Genomic DNA, 22,091 nt, shown 5'->3' on the forward strand with positions numbered 1-22,091 from the left:
GTTATTTATGTTATAGTTGTTTATGTTATTTATGATTATTATTACTAATGTTATTATTATTAATGCTACCACTATTAATAATTGTTGTGATTATACTAAAATATATAATAGGGATTTGGACGTTTCTGTGTTTTTTCTTCTTCCTCTTATCATTATTATTTACCTAAATTGTTACTATCATTATTACTATTATTATTAATAATAATATATATTTTAAATAATAATAATAGATGAGAAGCATTTATTTTAGTTTATTTATGTTTAGTTATGCCTTAAGTTATTTATGTACCTGATTATTATTACTACTATTATTATTATTAATACTACCACTATTAATTGTTGTGACTATATAAAAAAATATATAATAGGGGTTTGGACGTTTATTGTTTACCTAAATTGCTACAACAACTACACTAAAATGATAAACATATTTTAATTTCTACACATGACAGAATTATCTGGACTTAAATGTGTAGATAAATAACATTAATCCTCATATTAAAAGTTTGGACGAGCGGGATTCGATCCGGCGATCTCCGGGTCTATTTCACGCATCTTGTGATAGCTCCTTAGATAGACGTAGACGGCCTTATTTCTGGTAGTGACAACCAAAAATGAGCCAATCGCTGTTTGCAGCGCTTAGAGAATTCTTCGAGGAATTGACCAACGAGAAAAATGCCGGTGATACGTCAAGTGTATGACCGTCGCTAAGGCCCACACAGAGTGATGCGTTGGCCAATCAGTGAATGACTCATGCCTAGATATTGACCAATCAGGTTCTCGGCGGGTGTTATAATAAGATTGAATCCTCATCGCTACTCTAACACTAACATTTTACTCTTGTAAAAATACATAATTATTTTTGATCGGCACAGTTGCATTAACAATAATCTTCAGCGGCTGTTATAATAATTTTGTCACCTGTTGCAGCTGCTGTTACAATACGTTTTTATTACCGGCACATTAGTCGATGCAGTAGAAACTGAGGTAAGTGTTATATTTCATTATAAACACAGGGCATTCATTTTTTTTCCGCCCTAAATGTGTTTGTTTGTTGTGTATTTGTTGTTTTTGGGGGTATTTGTTTGCTTAAAATACAGTACTTCGTTATTATTCGTATTTTACCTAATCTTCAGACCAACTGTACTTTACACCCATTATGCAATTGTAAACAAACCTTTTTTTGTTGCAAAACTAAAAAAAAAAAAATGATTTACTGTACGTTAGATATCATTCAAAACTGGTACTTCATTTGGTAATCACTGCAATTTAAATGTCTCACTCATTTACTGATTACCACACCCCATTATCATGTGCGAAAACACTTATTTATTCAGTTAGAAATCAAACAAATAAAAACAAAATAAAATTAGCACCTTTGCATTTCTGTTTATTTTAGAAATTAACAGAATACTGAATATGCATAGGAGTCAAGTCACCTTTATTTCTATATTTCTTTATACAATACATGTTGTTTCAAAGCTTAACAATAGAAACACATTCATATTCTGCTGTAGGCAGGACAATAGTGTCAATAAACAGCCCATGTCAGTTCGATAACAGTGTAAAGTTCATCAATTGTGCATACATACTATATATACAGTGTATTATTTGTGCACAAACATGTACATGTCACTATCTGTGTAGTTTGCCATGTATAATAGCTATTTGATGCATTTATTTGATTTTTGCGTGTAGAGATACTATGCAGTCACACCATTTGTAAAAGAGTTAAAATAGTTTTGAATGAAGTGTTTGCTTTTGCAAGAGATGTGTGAAGTTTTGCATGTAATGTGTGTTTTTTATGTTTATTTTATTGAATGGAGCCTAAATTCAGGAGGAAACCTGAAGGGAGTCTTAATATGTGTGACTCTTTTGTCACTCTAAGGTGAAGGAAGAGAACAAAAAGAAACCCTGGTCTCGGGCTCTCTCCCCAGAAAAGGTTTTGGAAACTGCAAGGCGAGCTGTAGTGCACCAAAGTGAAGACCCAAGCAGAAAATCGCACATTCTTGGCCAACATACGATGCAGTTTGGGGTCTTCAAAGGTCAAACCTTTAAGTGGGTTGCCGAAAATGCTCTGGGATATGCTGGGTATCTGGTGGCAAGCATGAGGAGGCAATCACCTGAAGTGAAAGACTCAAAAAAACAACCATGCAAATAAAGCAGCCTTTGCGGACTGCATTGGGCTTTTCCCAAAGGGTCGTGAGGCCATCCGTATTAAGGCCCGAAAATATGGATTCCACAGGCTCCCTGCAGAAGTCTTCCAGTGCCCCACAGTCCTTATCCACAGGCTCCCTGCAGAAGTCTTCCAGTGCCCCACAGTCCTTATCCACAGGCTCCCTGCAGAAGTCTTCCGGTGCCCCACAGTCCTTCTCCACAGGCTCCCTGCAGAAGTCTTCCGGTGCCCCACAGTCCTTATCCACAGGCTCCCTGCAGAAGTCTTCCAGTGCCCCACAGTCCTTATTCACAGGCTCCCTGCAGAAGTCTTCCAGTGCCCCACAGTCCTTCTCCACAGGCTCCCTGCAGAAGTCTTCCAGTGCCCCACAGTCCTTATCCACAGGCTCCTTGCAGAAGTCTTCCAGTGCCCCACAGTCCTTCTCCACAGGCTCCCTGCAGAAGTCTTCCAGTGCCCCACAGTCCTTATCCACAGGCTCCTTGCAGAAGTCTTCCAGTGCCCCACAGTCCTTATTCACAGGCTCCCTGCAGAAGTCTTCCAGTGCCCCACAGTCCATACCTTCAGTCTTATCTGTCCGCTCCCTTCTGATTGGCAGATCACAAAATTCGCAAAGCTTTGACAAAGCCGTCAAAAAAAAAATCAAGATCACCTGTAGCCCAACCAGTCTTTAGATATATGTTGTTTTTCCTTAATCTGTCAGTGCATACAGTGTGTATTAGTATAGAGTAAAGTGCATTACAATTGGCATAGTTTTATGAAAGATTTTAATGTTTTTCCAAAGAAGTCACTTATGTTCTGCAAGCTTGCATTTATTTGGTTTAAAAATACAGTGAAAACAGTACAATTGTGAAATATGTTTTTTACAATAAAATAACTGTTTATATTAATATAAATGTATTTATATTCTAAATTATAGTGATTATTAGTACAGAGTAAAGTGCAGCAAAATTGTGTAGTATGTGTAATTTGTTGTATCTGTATTCTTCAGCTTTAATTGGAAGATCTACAAAGAGATCTTAACCAACTGTGCCAGTGCCTGTAGAATCTACAATTGTGGCCTCATTTGCATCATCTGAGCAGAGTGACCATGAGCTGGTTAAACAGGCAGACTTGCTGGAATCGCAAGTGTCCAGTAAGTCCCTGAACATCTGAAAGATATTTTGTTTTATTTTGTAAGGTCACGTATTAAAAGTTTATGGGGTTTTTTTTCCTGTTAATTTTGCAAAGGTAAACAAATGTGCCTCCCAGTGGGCTGGACTTACACATTGCCACCTGCTGATCAGCTGTGGATATCAAAGGCTTTGTTTAAGTTTTCATCCCACAACCAACCTGAAATGGACTACGCCAGAGTGGACAGGATGTGGTGGTACCCAGCACAACAGCACTTTGCAGTTACTGGAGTACCAGGGACAGAGTGCTACTTTGGCCACCCCTTCTTTCTTTGGACGCCAAGAAAGCTGTGGAGAGTTCGACTCACATGTCCACATTCAGACTGTGTTAAGGAGGAGCTCACATCAGCAGGACTGCACCAGAAAATCCGACAGGTAGTCGATGTTAAAGCGTCCTACTTTATGGCATCTGAGTACCTGTCTGTCTTGTAGGAAATGCAAGAGGAAAGTCATCAGCTGGAGCTTTGACATCATATCACAGCTCAACATCAGTCATAGGCTTCACTTTCCCTGCATTCTTATGGACCTCTTAGGAGGTCTGGGAAACAGCAGCAGTCGAGTGCAGAAGAAGCTTGAGGAGCAGCACTCTGAGATCTGGCTGCAGAAGGTTGTCCAGTTTCTGACAGATTGCCAGAGTTTCCACAAAGGGATCACCGCAGGTCTTGTTATGCCTGTGTCTTTCGAACACCCACCTGCTATGCTCCCTGTACCCAAGCACCGGTGGCTGATGCAGGTGTATGCTCAGGATGTCCTTCACAGACTGGATGAGGTCAAAGCCAGTATAACATCACTGTTTGGACGTGTGCTGAAAATGGATTCCACCAAGAAGGTTGCACGCAAGCTTGCTGGTCACAGTGCTGGAACAGCCACCTGGGTCACAAATGTCGGAAATGAACATGGTCAGGTCATCATGTCTGTTATTACAGCAAGTGAAGGCTTTGGATTGGCGCAGATGGTTGCTGGCATCATTAAAAGGTACAGGGATGCTGCAGCGCCTCCGCCTGTACTGCTGTATGTCGACAGAGACTGCTGTGGGGGTACTCACCTCAAAAAGATGTTTGCGGAAGGGAAGGACATGGAAATCAGACTCGACATCTGGCATTTCATGAGACGGATTTCTGTGGGGTGCACAACAGATTCACATCAGCTGTATGCAACTTTCATGGCTCACCTCAGCCGCTGTATCTTCTCTTGGGACCAGGAGGACATGGACAGGCTTATAGCGGCAAAGCGTGCAGAGTTGGAAGCACAGCTCATGCAACCTTCAGATGCTGATGTTTTGCGGTGCCTCAGCAAGAGTGAACTGGCCCTTCACTGCAAAAGAACCACACGTGGCACAAGGGAGACTGTGGATCTCATCACACACTTTGGGTGTGCCTCTCATCAGTTCAGCTCGAATGGCTGAGATATTGCAGTCTCGTGGCCTGCATTCAAGATCCCCCTGGTGTACAGCTCTATGTGCAGACAGGAACCCTGAAAAAGGGAGGGCACACTCTGCCAACATTTAGGTGTGCCAGAGTTTCGACTTCATTGGAATCTTTCCACCTGCATCTAAACAGGTTCAGGTAAAGTAACTGTCCTGTAAGTCTTTTAAAGTAAATGTATTATGGTTGTAAGTAACGTAATATTAAAGTGTTCTTTCCTTTAAATTTTAGGGACGTTGGCCAGTGATACATTTTTCCAAGCCTACCTGTTGGATGGATTAGCCCAGTGGAATGAGGACAGAGCAGATGCTGCAACCTTTCAGGGCGTGCAGAAGCACCATTCATATAGTGGCCTCCTTCGTCATCCTGCTAATGTGCTGGGAGAAGATGTTCTTGGACAGAAGATAGTGCCATATGTTAGTCCACATCAATATACTGGTACGTTCATTACAGTTGTCTCTACACCATCCACAACACCCTCAGAGGATCCACACATGTTGCCCTCTACACCTTATGCAGTCACCTCACCTTCTTTTGGTCCCTTGCCAACTCCACCTGCCACACAGTCTACAATGGACACACAGAAACCTGTCCAGTGAGGTGTCTTCCTGTGCAATGCCATCTGCTTTTCCTGATGTAAGAATCCAGACTTTTCATACATTTTATGTACTGGGCTGTTTAAAAAAAAAGGTATAATTGAAGACTTCAGATGCAAAAGCCTCCAAGTCCGTCTGACGTTTTTAGTCTAAAAATTATTATTTTTATCAGAATTCTATGTTTATGTTCAGTTATTTAATTTTAATGGCAATGAAAAAGGCCTTATTCTAATTATTATATTATATTCTTATTATCTATTGTCTCTGTTTATTTATTTATTCATTCATTCATTCATTCATTTATTCATTTATAAATTCCATGTATATAAAGTTTCTGTGTGTGTATTTATGCGCTGGTGGTCAAAATATTTAAATAAATAATATAATGTTTTTGAAAGAAGCTTGCATTTAATTACTCAAAAATACAGTAAAAATATAAAAAGTTATTTTAAAAGTGTAACTATTTGAACATATTTTTAAAATATAATTTATTCCTGTGATGGCAAAACTGAATTTTCAACAGCAAATTTTGTTATATTTTTTTGTAGGATTCGGTTGGACCTGACAACATCAAAGGTTTTGGTGCAGTCCAGAACTTAGCAGAGACATTGGTTGAACTCAGGGAACACAGTCTTGCCTTGACAAGAGAAGAATCCGCACAAATTATTAGTTTGTGGCAAGGACTAGCAGATCATGACAAAGAAAAGATTGTCAGAATTGCACTGTAGTAAATGTTTGTTTTGGTTTACTATTTATTATTTTAGATTGATGTGTGAAAATATCACTGTTGTTTTAAATGTTTTTATTGACTTCTATGCAAAAACAATCTATGCAAATAAAAAGGGTTGTTCATCTTTGACCTCACATTACTGTCATTCTGCCTATTTGTATTCTCACAATATTTGTACCTGTAAACACTTTTCTACTTACAACATTTTGAAGGGGCTGGGGGTAATTACTTACAGTTTAAAAAAAATAAGTCTTCCAGTATTACATAACTGTAAATCACACAATAAAAAAGCTTATATTATATTTCTAAATAAAATGATGGGAATATTATTTATATATATTTTTATTTAGAAATATTAGAGACGGTCATAGGCTTGATTGGCCAGTGACGTATCACCGGCATTTTTCTCATTGGTCAATTCCTCGAAGAATTCTCGAAGCGCTGCAAACAGCGATTGGCTCATTTTTGGTTGTCACTACCAGAAATAAGGCCGTCTGACAGGTTGCTGTGAAGATGGATAACGCGTCTGACTAACGGATCAGAAGATTCTAGGTTCGACTCCCGGGGGCCTGTACCATGAAGGTAGCTGAACAAACTCGGGGTTACAGGATTAGTTTTGAGTTGACAAAACCAAACCGATGCAATCAGGCTTTATTGGTACCATGATGCAGCTCATCAACTTTCTCTGTCAACTCAGGCTTTGATCCTCAAGCTATGATTACTCCACGCGCACGTGCACATAAAAGAGTGACGTCGGCACTGAACAACCAATCGCGGGTAGTAGAGCGAGAGCGATATATTTTTCAGCGGAGGAACAAGAGATAATCATTCAGAATTACGATGAATTTAAATATGTATTTCAAGCTCGAAACAATACGGTCTCTGCTGCCAAAGCAAGAGAAGACTGTTGGAGAAAGATTGCTGATTGTTAATGTGTAAGTTAAACAAATACGTTCTATATTTATGTAAAATTATGTATGTGTAGCCTATACGTGTAATATAGCCTATAGCCTATTTTTATAATATATCAAAATGTGCATGTATGTACTAAGAAAGATTAATATTCATTGATTTTTAGATGCAACCCCAACTCCAAATGTTCTTGGCAGCAGATAAAGACAAAATATAAAAATATAATTCAAAGTGGTGAGTATTTACCACAACCTTTTATTACTTTTGTGAACATTTTATCACAAACACTTGTTTGCAGCAAACAGAAATAAAGAGTTAAATTCAGAAAACCAGAATAGCGGAGGAGTAGGCAATAAGGGACGGACGATTATGGATGTGATTACAGGTGCTGTACAATCTGACCCTGGTGCTGGCTCCTCTAAGCATGTAACACTGGGTACGTGTGCAATACATTAATACGTTTTTAAGTTTTAAATATGGCTGACTGTATGTTCTGCAGTAGAGGGAAACACAGTGTCCCTGTTGAAGCCAGCACACATACACACAGTCTCCCACACAGAGGTCAGTATGCAGCAGACAGAAACATAACCTGCTTTACAACAGTTATGCTTTACATTGGCCTATTTTTATTTATTAGGGTGGAGGAAATGAAGACACTCTGTCTGTGTGTTCTCAGACAGTTGCTGATGCAAATGCACTGGGCTGTTTATTATGGCAAACATTTGAATGTGTGGCATAAAAAAGGGACTGACCCTTACACATCTCTTTTATTGTAGGATTTTTCACAACCTGCCCCAGAAACTGAGGCCTCTACCTCAATGGGCTTCAGAAGAAATGTGAACAAGGTTAGGATTTAAAACCCTTGACATAAATTACAGTCAGTCAGTCCTGTGTTTGTAGGAAGTCAAGGAACTTTTTCTGAGCCTCCAGAAAACTTGTAATGATCATGTTTGTGGTGGAATTATGTTTGTGGTGGAAACAGACTCAGTCAGGGCCCTGTACAAAAGGAGACTTGAACTAGACTGCACACTAAAGGAGACTTGAACTAGACTGTTCACTAAAGGAGACTTGAACTAGACTGTTCACTAAAGGAGACTTGAACTAGACTGCACACTAAAGGAGTCTTGAACTAGACTGTTCACTAAAGGAGACTTGAACTAGACTGCACACTATGGCGTTATTTTTTAGTCAAATGTCATGAGCGTGTAAGACATGCTCACGAGCACATTATGTTATTTCACACGCGCAAAAATGAACCTTCAGCTGGCATGATAAAAGTACTCGCGCACAAATTCAACAACCGAGAGGTGTACAAGTAGCTGCGAGCGAGCGCCTGGCATACTCTCATAGGTTAACTCTGCTTGTACAGTGGAATCCTGCTCGCGCGCAGCGGGCTTCTGCTCGCGGAGTGCTGTTTTGCTCGCGCAGTGGATTTCTGCTCGCTCAGCTGATTTCTGCTCGCTCGAGTCTACATGACTTTTGACATTTTGGGGGCGGAAACCAAGGAGGGCACTGACCCTCTTATGATTGGTCACTTTCATCATGGAAAATCTTGGGAAATCCTAACCCCGCCCACCTTCTGACGCAGCGCGCGTCACTCAGCTGCTCTGCTACTCCGGCTATCTCTGTGTATATTTTAGACAACGAAATATGTGATAAAACACCATACTAACTCTTTTCGTTTTGATTTAAAGAAATCTTAAACATGATAGCCACACAAATGTGGTTCAGGCAACGCGTATTGATTATATTCACTGCACATTGCCTATTTATAAAAACAAAACAAAATATAAAACACAAACCTGCCTCTTTTCGTTTTAAATATAATATAAAAACATTAAACATTTTAATATGGTCCAGGCAATATGTGCATTTGTACTAAACAACAGATTTTGCAGTAACCAACATTACAGTTTTTAAAATTTTTACATACAATTATTACAATTTAAAATGACAAAACTCAACCCAGTCTCTTTTTGTTAAATTTCAGTTTTTATCAATATTACCATTATAAAAGTATCCACCTTTTTCTGCTCAGTCTAAACAATGCGCGCTGCCATGACGACGACTCCGGTTGCCTACTTCCGGTTCGTAGCTTGACCTGTACTAGCAGCGAGAGAATTAGTTCAAGCTCCTCATGTGCAGTTGTTGGTTGTTTTAACAATTCAAAGAAGATTTCAAACTTTTTAGAAACTGAGTGTTTCGAGCATAAGATAAGAAGGAGATAAGAATTTATTTTCTAAAGAGCCGTGAGTCAAAAGAACCGGCTCTTTTCAGTGAGCTGAGTCAAACGAGCCAAAATGTTTTTCACATCTGTCATGTTAACATGGACAAAAGACAATCTCACAACAACATCACATCCTTTTAAAAATAAAAACAGTAGCCTACAGTATACAGTAGTCATACTCATAACTTAGAATTTTATTATAATTGTATTTCATATAATATACAATAATGTAATTTTTACTTGTCCATAACAACCCGAAAACTTGCCTGCTTGCCTTGCACATCTAATTAATGGGCAAAGTTTTCCGACTTTTTTTCTTATGCTTCAGTTTTAACGCTAACCACTCTAAACGTTTACTTTATTGAATGTATCTGATACGGAACCGGACATGGGCATTATCTCCTTCTTATCTTATGCTCGAAACACTCAGTTTCTAAAAAGTTTGAAATCTTCTTTGAATTGTTAAAACAACCAACAACTGCACATGAGGAGCTTGAACTCATTCTCTCGCTGCTAGTACAGGTCAAGCGCTACGAACCGGAAGTAGGCAACCGGAGTCGTCGTTATGGCAGTCATTGTTTAGAGCAGAATAAGGTGGATAAGTAAAAGGTATAAGAAGCTATACAAATAAAGCAAACAATTCAGTCAAACATACAAAGTCAGCGCTCTAGTCTAACCATACAACGGTAAAGTTAAATATGTATAGCTTTATTTGTATAGCTTCTTATACCTTTTACTTATACTTTTATAATGGCTAATATATTGATAAAAACTGAAATTTAACAAAAAGAGACTGGGTTGAGTTTTGTCATTTTAAATTGTAATAATTGTATGTAAAAATTTTAAAAACTGTAATGTTGTTTACTGCAAAATCTGTTGTTTAGTACAAATGCACATATTGCCTGGACCATATTAAAATGTTTAATGTTTTTATATTATATTTAAAACGAAAAGAGGCAGGTTTGTGTTTTATATATATATATTTTTTTTATAAATAGGCAATGTGCAGTGAATATAATCAATACGCGTTGCCTGAACCACATTTGTGTGGCTATCATGTTTAATTTTTCTTTAAATGAAAACGAAAAGAGTTAGTATGGTGTTTTATCACATATTTCGTTGTCTAAAATATACACAGAGATAGCCGGAGTAGCAGAGCAGCTGAGTGACGCGCGCTGCGTCAGAAGGTGGGCGGGGTTAGGATTTCCCAAGATTTTCCATGATGAAAGTGACCAATCATAAGAGGGTCAGTGCCCTCCTTGGTTTCCGCCCCCAAAATGTCAAAAGTCATGTAGACTCAGCGAGCAGAAATCAGCTGAGCGAGCAGAAATCCACTGCGCGAGCAAAACAGCACTCCGCGAGCAGAAGCCCGCTGCGCGCGAGCAGGATTCCACTGTACAAGCAGAGTTAACCTATGAGAGTATGCCAGGCGCTCGCTCGCAGCTACTTGTACACCTCTCGGTTGTTGAATTTGTGCGCGAGTACTTTTATCATGCCAGCTGAAGGTTCATTTTTGCGCGTGTGAAATAACATAATGTGCTCGTGAGCATGTCTTACACGCTCATGACTTTTGACTAAAAAATAACGCCATAGCACACTAAAGGAGACTTGAACTAGACTGCACACTAAAGGAGACTTGAACTAGACTGTTCACTAAAGGAGTCTTGAACTAGACTGTTCACTAAAGGAGACTTGAACTAGACTGCACACTAAAGGAGCTGGACTGTGAGCTGAGGAGGCTCCAAAAAAAAATAAAAAAAATTGGAAATCAAACAGCTGGATAAAACTGATCTCAGTATGTGAACTTATTTAACCAAGTAACACTTTAGTATGAATATTTATTAATGCAACTTTCTCTTGCTCTTTCTCCCTCCCATCCCACAAAACCACTAAAACAGTTTGAGACCTATCTGCAGTTTCAATGTGCTTTTATTAAGTGTAATATTGTATGGTGATTGCATCTACATCTGCACCAGCTGGGTGGGCCGCTCTGGTGACTCTGAAGCGCCGAACACAGTTGAAACGTGCCTTTAGGATGCCAAAGGTCATCTCTATCTTCACTCTGGTTTTATTGAGGGCCACAATGAAGCGGTGCTGTGGCCCTGTCTGAGGGTCATGATGGGGTTATTGTGTAGGTTTTTCTATCTCAGTTCAAATTAACAGTGTTTTGTACTGTACCAAATTGAACTTGCTTTCCTCAAAGCGCTGACACAACAAAGACTCATGGAAAATTCGTGAGTCAAGCACTGGAGCCAGGCCATTTGGCATACAAACTTGTGATCATATGTTCATGACCACCACAAGTCGTCTGCAGATGAAATGTTTAGTAGATCATTGTTATATCTGTTAATGTTACTATTAATTTAAAGATTCATCTGACAGAAAATAATCATCTCACATATTCACATCATCTCTACCTGAACATTAAGGCTGTGATAGGACTTCCTATTAACATAATCTGCCTCATGTTCCCCTAGAGCAGTGGAGATTGGAGCACTAGACTGCATGTTGCAATGACTCTAGGGAATCCTATCATAAGATTAACAGAATAATAATAAAAAATATTTAAAATAATTCTTAAAATGTATTGTATAGTAGCCTACATTTGTGAAATTTGCTTCTTCTTTTTTTAAAATGTGTTCATGTGATGTCACCCTATCAATCTTACCGGCAATTTTATAAAAGCCCTCTTTAATGGACATGGTCGATAAATGTCCGGGGAACACTATTAATGAAACTATTCATGTACTCCTGCAGAGCGAGGACCATTGCGAATGGTTCGACAAACCGTGTTTTCCCCCAGCTTCTGTGCGTCACCCACCGTGCAAGAATGTACCACTTGCAAAAAAAACGCAACGCAATATTTGCGGTACAGTAAGTGCATGAATTCGACGTGTTAAATTCTTTATGTGCGGCTCAAGAAGTTCGCAAAGATAAGACATTCCTTCCGCGGAAAATCTGTATCTTTCATACAAATAACTATCAGGGAAGGCAAGGGGATTTTGTCATGCTAAAAATTCTTTCTTTACGAAGTACTCGTCTAACAATTTGCGCTTAGATGTCACAGGATTTGGAAGAAAAGGTGAATAAGTTACGTCACCTATATGTTTCTTTGCTCTCAGCTGATTGGTCAAACTTCAGTCTGAGATCTTGAATCCAGAACATAACCTGCCCCGGAGCAGGTTAGCCGTGCAGCGTAAGATACCATGGCGACGAACACCGATTAAGCCGAGCTACTTTCATAGACCCTAAAACCCAGGGTTGGCGGGAACTAAACTGAAACATAGCTGGCTATAGCCACCTAAACCGGCTTCATGGTATAGGCCCGTGGCTGCTCGGTTCTTTTGAACTTCGATTCTCGAACCTACATTGTGACGGCTCTAATCGAGTCTGGCATGGATGCTCGCATATACGTGAAATATTGCACATTAATTCAATATCATATAAAATTAAGTCTTTACAACTCTTGTGATGATTCATTAACTGAATACGTTTCGCTTCATGTTAGTTATCTTCAATAAAAAGCATATAGGCCTGCTTGAATCCTTTGCTAAACTGACACTGCTAAACTACATTGAAGAAAGAGGTAAAAGGTGACCTAAATCAATGTTTTAACCTAAGCCATTTATGGCATTTACGCGTTAAAAGAGTGCAAGTCTACTATAATATCTGACTGTAAAATGCCTCTGTTTCATAAATATCTCCCCTGCTGTAATGAGATGCACTATTGGCGCCTGGATAACGGGATTATAACATATTAACATCATGTAAAACACAAGATATTTCCTTTGTATTAGTTCAGGTAAATAACTATGTACTTGCAAGCACATGCCGCGAGAGGGCAGTGCGGTTCACTGTCTTCAACAACATGAGAGAGACTTTCCATTTTTACCGTTATACGTTCTCATCATTTTATAGTTAAATGGCCCTGGGATTTCAAATTGTAGTTTAAATGAGTCTCAATGTGTAACTATTTTGTGTACCTAGTGTAAAATAGATTTATAAAGGAAATGAGGGTGAAATATTAAAATTCTAATAAAATTCTACATTCAAACAAAAATAAAAAAAGACAAATATGCCCTCAAGGACGCACAAGGGATAACTCTAATTTTTACTCATGGTGCTGGCTGTTAAATCAAAATGTTGTCTTTTTTAAACTTAAAAGCTTTGACGGTTTTTATTTTCTTGAATATTAACAAAACAGTGGCGAATTCGACGAAACGTATTCAAACAAAAAGGAATAATTTCAGTCGAGTTGTTAAGATTGTTTTTAAGACATACTGCAGTGACCCAGATTAATTTGAACCTTCACATACATTGTAGGTGCGTCCTGTATCCATTCACCACACTGTTTGTTGCAACATCATGTTCAAAGCCGGCTTAAACGAACTCGAGAATCGAAGTTCAAAAGAACCGAGCCAGCCAGGAGTCGAACCTGGAATCTTCTGATCCGTAGTCAGACGCGTTATCCATTGCGCCACTGGCCCGATACGTAAATTACGTACATTTAGATAATTCAGACCTGCAAAGTTTCAAAACTTGTTCATGTACCGCGGCGAGTGAAGCTAATCATTGCTAAGTTTTAAAGCACATTAACGCACATTAGAACTGACATTTGTTCTGTTTGTAGGTTGACATCATTGACATACACATGTGTGATCTGTACGTATACAGGTCCATGTAAGGTAACGTTAATTGACAAAACCCTTATCATTCGTCATTATGAATAGTCACTGTGGTAAAGGGAATCTTTGATGAATTACAACCACTATTTGATAAAGTTCAACGTGTTGCCAGATTGAAAGAAAACACACCACTAAATAATGTTGCGTCTATTAGTTTACCTATGGGAACATAACAATTTTTGATGGCCCTGTGACTTTTCCAGTTGTCCATTATTTACTGGATAAGGATTTAAAAAATATAGTATGTTTAAACAATAAAATATATTCACTAAACACATGGCGTTAGATTTTTATCAATTTACATTATTGTCTCGAAATCACACTTTAAAAATTAGGTTTCCTCATATATCCATGTTTTTGAAGACTTTTAATGCTGTTCTGTCTTTTTTTTTTTTTTTTTTACGTTTTATTTATTTATAAATCACCATGAAATCGAAATGTAACTTTTAATGTAAAGTTTAACTTTGTTGTATTTATTATACATTATTTATCCATGCACATCATAATAATTAATAATTGTATTATTATTATTTATTTATTTTTTTTATTTTATTTTTTATTTTTGCATGTGCCATTGTAATCTTTAATCAAAATAACTTCTCCCTCAATCAATTCCTGATGGGCAAAATCAAGTCCCGCCCTACATTTTTTTTTCATCAAGAGTTTCATTTGGATTTCATTATACCAGGCGTAACCACCATAGGCATTGAGGGGGACGAGTCAAACTCTGTTTGCACGCTTTAACCTTGCGCACGATCCGTTTCATCGCTAGAGAATTCATCGCAAATTCCGCCATGTAGGCTAAATAGAGAATCCGCCATGGCGCAAGAGCAACTGGCTTTTAAAGGGAATGGGAGATGAGACTCTGATTGGTTTATTTTACGTTACGCCCAAAACACACCCATTACTCATTAACCCTTGTGTGGTGTTCATATTTTTGTTACACAGTGTTCGTGGGTCTGGTGGACCCGCTGCATTTTGGGGTTTTTAATTCAACACAATCGAATATGTTATGTTAAAATACTCAATAGATGTTTACTTCATCCCAATTACAAGCAATATAAACAGCATATATGGTTAATATTTTCTCTTTACCTTTGTTAGATCACATTTAAGAATTGCAACCTCGTGTGGGAATGGCAGGAGTAGAAACACAAAACTCACTCTTGCACTCTTTCACACTTACACACAACCTCTCTGTCACACGCACACACACACACTCATGCACACACATACACACACCCACAACACACACACCCACAACACACACACCCACAACACACACACACACACACACACACACAGACACACACACACACATGCACGCACACACACACACACACACACACTTGGATATGTGGTGTACGGTCACTCTCCATAGACATAATGGTTTTTCTAATGTACAAACTGTATAATCTATCCCCCTACACTAACCCTACCCCTAAACCTACCAATCACAGAAAACTTTTGGCATTTTTTGAATTTCAAAAAACACCATTTAGTATGTTTTAGTATGAGGACACAGATGTCGTCATAAACCATGTTTACGTTGTAATACCCATGTCATTATACACATTTGTGTCCTCATAAACCATATACAAGAACATACACACACACTAACAGCAGGCCCTGACAGGAGGAGGACAGAGTAAAGGTACACAGGACCTACAATTTCCACACTTTTATTAGCCCCGGGTCCAGTGGACCCGAACATCCTGTGTGTAATATAAATGTGTAGGGGGGGTGTACAGTGTGTTTTCATTGAAAATGTGTTCTGATATATATTCCTCACAGAAAATGAGCCAAGGCCAATAAGTCTCAGTTAGAAATAATAATTAATTGTATCATTTTTCTTTTGATAAAAAATGAAAACGGGTCCAACAGACCCGAACACCATACAAGGGTTAAGAGAATAGGGACAACCCTTTTAGACCATGCGCCGGGCACGCCGACCATTTTCCCTGTCGTTAAATTAGCAAAAGTGGATTAGGATACGCCCTAAGTGCGCTTGCGCCATGCGCTTTATACCATGCACTTAGATTGTAAAAAATAGGGCCCTAGACCAGGTTTGAGTTGGTAAAAAAAAAAGAAGAAAAAAAAGGTTTGAGTTGGTCAATGGTGCAGTCTATTTCAGTTGCCTCAATGCACCCATGAATGAACCAACATTGCACCTGAACACACCTCTTTTTTAAGACCAGCAGCACAAATGGGTGCAAATGCATTTGCTATTTAAACAAAGTGGCGCAGACATTCAGTCTTTACATTTTAGACATATTATATATACAAACAAAAGTGTGCATTTTTTCTCTCTTCTTTATTCCATTAAATCCCTTTTAATCCTTAAAAAAATAATCATTTAGATAAAAAGACCACCACAACCAACTCGATTTAAAATAGTTGTTTTTTATTAGAAAGTATCTGGCAACCACAGTTTCCAAAACAAAGTTCAAAGTATGGTCAGATCCCGCAGTTGTGTAACCGTTCAGAGCTTGTGAACGCTCATTCTGCAGCGGAACTGAGACTGACCGTTCACGGCATGGCGATGAGGGAGTCTGTCGTGCTTTCACTCTGCATGCTGATCGCACTGAATCTTCAAAACACTGTGAAAGCAGAGGATGGTAAGTCAGATTCATGTGTCATAATGAGTGCGTTTACTTGCACTACAGTAGCTACGCTAACTCTTTTCTTGTCAAGATAAAAAAACGACTTACACAAGTTTCGAAGCAATCGTGTTTTCACGCGGTTTTTTTACATCGAAAAGTAAAGCAACAATGCTGTGCTTTAGTAAAATAGGTTAACTAAATGGGATATTCCGTTGAAAGTGCATTTACAGAAGTAGGTGTGTCGATCGGGGTTTGCACATAGACTGTAAAAAATAGTGTTTGCATTTACCAATACATGGTTCCGCAAATGAACTAACATCATTCAAGCACACTTATGACCAACCTGATTAAAACAAATAAAACATAATCTCCTTATTTGTTGCATTATTATTATTTTTCTGTAACCCTGACTACATGTGCTGAAAAAAAGAAATAATATATCATAAAAACCTTTAAGATTGCCAAAGTAAGGTGACAAACCAGTGACAAAAAAATGGTGCATGCAGAATCCGTGTATCATTCGTTCAGTCGTTTTTTATTTAATATTGAAAGTATAAAAATGAGAAAACAGTTCCTTTTTCGATTTTTCATTTTTTCCAAAAAAACGAAAAACAAGAATTCAGCTTGATTTTTCGTTTTTTGTTCTGAGGTAGAAAAAATAATAAACAGCTTGAATATTCGATTTCTACACATGGGCGGGAATGAAACGCCCCTTTCCTCTGATTTGTCAGCCGAAGATTTTCCTCAGTTCTGCACTGCAGAATAAGAGTCCTCCGTTGTGCAGATTCTTAACGCGTTTATTGCAACTAGGCTACATTTAATCTTTTTTTCATCAAACAACCAGACTAACGAATGGTTCGACACAACCCGTACTGGGGAATAGACTAGACAGGGCTTTCTTCTATGTAGATATAAATTCACCTACGCTTTGCATCAGCTGGGTATGCAGGGTAAATGACGGCTGTGACGGCTACCATGGTCGCCTCACCCAGTAATTATTTTATTTTTTTTAATAATAAATGAAGATATAAATCAATATAATTAGTTGTAAATTAAATATTTTTAACACTAATACACAAAGAAAAGAATAATGCATTGACTATATAATAGGCCTATTTTAACGTAAACACATGAACTGTCATTCAGACTGACTATCTAACAACCGGAGAACAGAGAACAACAGAGATATTAAAATACATACTCTTCTGAAATGTATTAATTTATATCTCAAAGATGTGCTTTATAAAAAGCAATAAGGTACTCTAGGCTAGTGCTGTATCTGAATAAGCCCCAGCGCACGGTCATGTTGAGAGGGAAACAAACGCATTGTATTATTAGCCTATTCAGAAATAGTGTAAAAGACCGTAAATAAAATACAACATTAACATTATAAACACTATTAATAACATATGTCTATGCGTATTATACTTCCCCTTACTGTAGCCTGTCAAATCCTTAAATGAATGGTATTCAGAAAACAACAAGAATGAAAAATAAGTAGCCCGTATAATAAAAATATAGCCTAACCTAATAACTTATAATAATAGCCTATTATGTCCTTTATTGAAACTGAAACTGTACGGACATTGGTTTCGCGCATCTCTCATTCGGTCCAAGGTTTCCATATTTGCAATGTAACATTTGGATGCTAACTAGTAATGTAAAGAAGGCTTCGTACTTCAGTCGAGTCCCAATATACAAGTATATGCTAAATCATCATCTTCACAGCAAGGGAAATGAGTTTGGAATAACAGCAAGTAGGACTGTGCAGCACAGCCTTTATATTGTACAAAAGACCAATTAAATTAAGCAGAATAATTTTTATATATTTGGTTGACTGTGTTTTATTTTAATAATGAATAGGCTGCGATGTCAAGTTAGCAATGCCAGAAGTGAACTGATAATAGCCTAGATGTTGTGTGAGCGAGCAATGCGCCAGCGCCATCACTTGGATTTGTTGCTCAGCAGGGTAAATAACTTAATATTCTGTCTTTTAATACTCTGTCATTCGAAGCAGTAAAATTTATATTTTTATTTGTGTACATTCAAAATGACTACAAATGACCTTTAAAAAATAAAGAAAACAACACGATGCGCTGCGTCTCAGACTCCTTGAACATCTTTCTGGCGCACACCAAAAATGAACCAAAATAGAGTGAATAGCCTTCTGACGCGCCTACTTTTGAAAGTCAACATTTAGATTATTTTAAGTAAAATGCATTATATAGTCACTTAGGAATAAAACACAGCGTGGTTCATGATAAATAAAAAAAAAAAAAACAAAAAAAAAACGTGACTTTACAGTTCGGAAAATAGCAAACCCCTGGCACTTGAGAACTCTGGTCTACAAAGAAGAAAGCCCTGTCTAGTCTATTCCCCAGTACGGGTTGTGTCGAGCCATTCGTTAGTCTGGTTGATGGAAAAAATATGAAAAAGTTGCAATAAAAGCGTTAAGAATCAGCACAACGGAGGACTCTTATTCTGCAGTGCAGAACTGAGGAAGAACTGGGCTGCGTTCAGCCCCGACAAAACGTTGCACAACGTTTTTTAAACAGAAACGGTGGTGCGTTGAACACACTGTTCTGATGACGCAAGAGTTGCAACTATGGCAGCTGAGAAGGCTATTCTTTGTGTTCTCTGTGAAGAATTTTCGGAGCCTGATGAAGTCGGTATAAATATGTGTTTAATACTACAAAATATGCCCGATGTTACAGTAACTGCACTTGCCGCCCAGAACAAAAGAGAACATCCCAATCGAGAGAAGGGATTGCTGAAACTGAAATGGAAGCAAACATCTTACCTAATTCAGACTAAAACACATCTATTTAGCCTCACATACTGACTTTATTTGTAGTTCATACTGTTTTAATACCCTGTATTTTCTTTCTCATTTTTAGGAAAAGCACTTAACTACCATTGTTTATTTCTATACCAATACACTTGCAATGAAGCTAAAATAAACAACTACATCATTTTGTTGATATCCTATATTTTTTATAATAAAACTTTCGACAAACATGTCTTCTAATATCCTCAGTTGTTGCGTATACCGAGCTGCATCGAACACATTTGTAAATTTAATACTTTCCTTGAACCCATTGTGCGAGTTCACTTTAATACCACGTGCTTTATATACATGTTGTTGCTGATTGGACTGCAGTTCTGACACACCCACCAAACAAGAGAAAACGTATCTCAAACCCCGTTGCACACCGGTGCACGCCGTTTCCAGGAAACATGACGTTCAACCCGGAAACCGTAGCAAAACGTTGCGCACCGTTTTGAACTTGAACATGCCCCTGATGACGGGACAGTTTGATCTTCGGCTGACAAATCAGAGGAAAGGGGCGTTTCATTCCCGCCCATGTGTAGAAATCGAATATCAAGCTGTTTATTAATTTTGCTACCTCGGAACGAAAAACGAAAACTAAAGCTGAATTCTTGTTTTTCGTTTTTTGGGAAAAAATGAAAAATCGAAAAATGAACTGTTTTCTCATTTTTCTACTTTCAATATTAAATAAAAAAACGACTGAACGAATGATACACGGATTATGCAGTCTTTAAATAAATGCACAAAAAATATATAAAATCATTAAGCTGTCATTTATGTGTAGCCTATTCATAAAGTCAAAGTTTAAATGTTAGAAAAATAAATCAATTTTAAGACATCTTGCCATACCAAAAGTGGACGTTTCTGTAGAATGACAATCAGGGTATCTTCCGTCTATTTCATTTCCTATTTGAAATGAAATGAGCAGAAACGAGAAGCGGCGCCTTTATTCGTTTTTTCCAAAAAACGAAAAAACGAGATTTCGGCTTGATTTTTCGTTTTTTAGGCAAAAAACTAATAAATTACTTCAAAATTCGTTTTGCACATGTGGACGGTCATGAGGCGCCCGTCAGCCGATTGGTCAAGAAAATCTGAGCATTTGACGTCATCGGTAGTTCCCTAGGTTTATTCAACAAACTAATAGTCCTATGGCTCTGCGTACCGCATATTAAACTGTTCAGGGCAGGTCCTGGGCTTACTTATGTGCAACTTAACGCGTTTCAGAGAAATATTTATATATCAGAAATATTAAATATTAATCTGCTGCACCCAGACGGTTTTATTAGCTGTGCGGAGTTAAATCTGTCTGGTGCTGCGCTAGGCAAGCAATGTTCAGTCAAGTGTAGCATATAGCCTACGCAGCTGTCATAACTCTTCTTTTAGACAATACGCTCAGTTTTGGACAAGGGGTGGTTATTATTGCAAATACTGTAATGCAAAACTGCTGATGGTGGTTGGTACCGCGATGATGGTAAATAAAATTGTACTGTAACTGTAGCCGCGAGAGTGAGACAGCGAGATGATTGACAGGACGATAGCGGAGGAAAAAGCGCAAGATTTTGTTAGTAAAGAAATATTTATTTGTTTAATATAAAAGTGAGTTTGTCTTTGAAAACAACAACAAAACGGTGAAATAACAGTGTGATCACAAAACTGAGCGTTCGTTTTAAAGGGAAATTTCCAAATATATTTTATTTATTTGTTAGCCTAATGCTGTTGTTTTATGCTACAAGTTTAATACTATGCGGATGCGGGAGTTAAAACTGTGCTGGGCTATGTTGGTGACCCAGTGTAATTGACCCTTCGCTAAGCCCCGCCCTCCTTAGTTACTGTTGCTACGCCTGTCAAGCTTTTGCGCCTGGCACGTCTATTACAGTATGTATGCACTGGTTTCAGACATTCCTAAGGAGATAATTAGTCATTTTTGGCAAACAGGTGAAAATATGAGAGTGCAATACTGCAGTATGCATTCGAGGGCTATATCCACGACATAATATGCAAACGATTAGAGAATAATTTCATCAAAATTGAAGTTAAAGCATAACGTTAGGTCCCAGCGCAAGCAGCAGCCGCCTCATATGCTGACCATTTAAATGGGAAACACACAAATTTGAGGAACAGCTTTGTGAATGCCCAGTAGGGTAAGTGAAATTTGAAAATATTCTAATATTTATAAAACAAACAGCTTATCCATATGTATTGTGGAATAAACACAAGACATTAGCCTGACCACTTTGCAATGATACCATTGTCCCGCTTATATTTTTAGCGCGCCAGGCTAACGTTACTGCTCACACATCGTGGGTCACATTAGTGACTACTGTTATGAACTGATTAAGTTTGCATACCAACCTTTTCCTTGGAGATCTCCGGCAAGCCCCGTGATGTTCCCTCCTTTTACTAACTACTACCTTTTACTTTTACTAGAACTAACGGGAGAGTCGCGATCGGATTGGGGTAACGGTTTGGCCGTCGATTAACAAAATGTTGAAATATATTTTTAAGTAACGTTAAGTTATGTCAGTGAGCCTCCGTCTTGCCTTTAATCACACTGCTTGATCCACGAGCTGGACAATAACTTTATTCTAGAGCTGCTATAAAGCTAAAACACTTTACTTTTAATTTCCTATTATCAATGTAAAGCTGCTTTGGAACAATCTACATTGTTAAAAACGCTATATAAATGAAGATGACGCCCGGCATTTCTCCCCTTGGGTTTTAGGTTTCGGGAAGGGAACA

The 22,091-nt window shown here is 38.2% G+C and overlaps 1 protein-coding gene across 1 annotated transcript in view; it reads left to right on the forward strand.

Moving 5' to 3' along the window:
• The first annotated feature begins 16,354 nt into the window (after positions 1-16,354).
• The window catches only part of ces2b (carboxylesterase 2b), a 41,297-nt gene continuing 35,560 nt past the window's right edge, over positions 16,355-22,091 (forward strand). The window contains exon 1 of the mRNA XM_084094091.1: positions 16,355-16,537. Within this exon, the coding sequence (XP_083950217.1) occupies positions 16,456-16,537 (82 nt within the window). The 5' untranslated portion in view covers positions 16,355-16,455. The remainder of the gene's footprint in view (positions 16,538-22,091) is intronic.

The sequence above is a fragment of the Abramis brama genome, assembly GCF_963993115.1.
Source record: "Abramis brama genome assembly, chromosome: 20".
In the NCBI taxonomy this organism is placed as follows: domain Eukaryota; kingdom Metazoa; phylum Chordata; class Actinopteri; order Cypriniformes; family Leuciscidae; genus Abramis; species Abramis brama.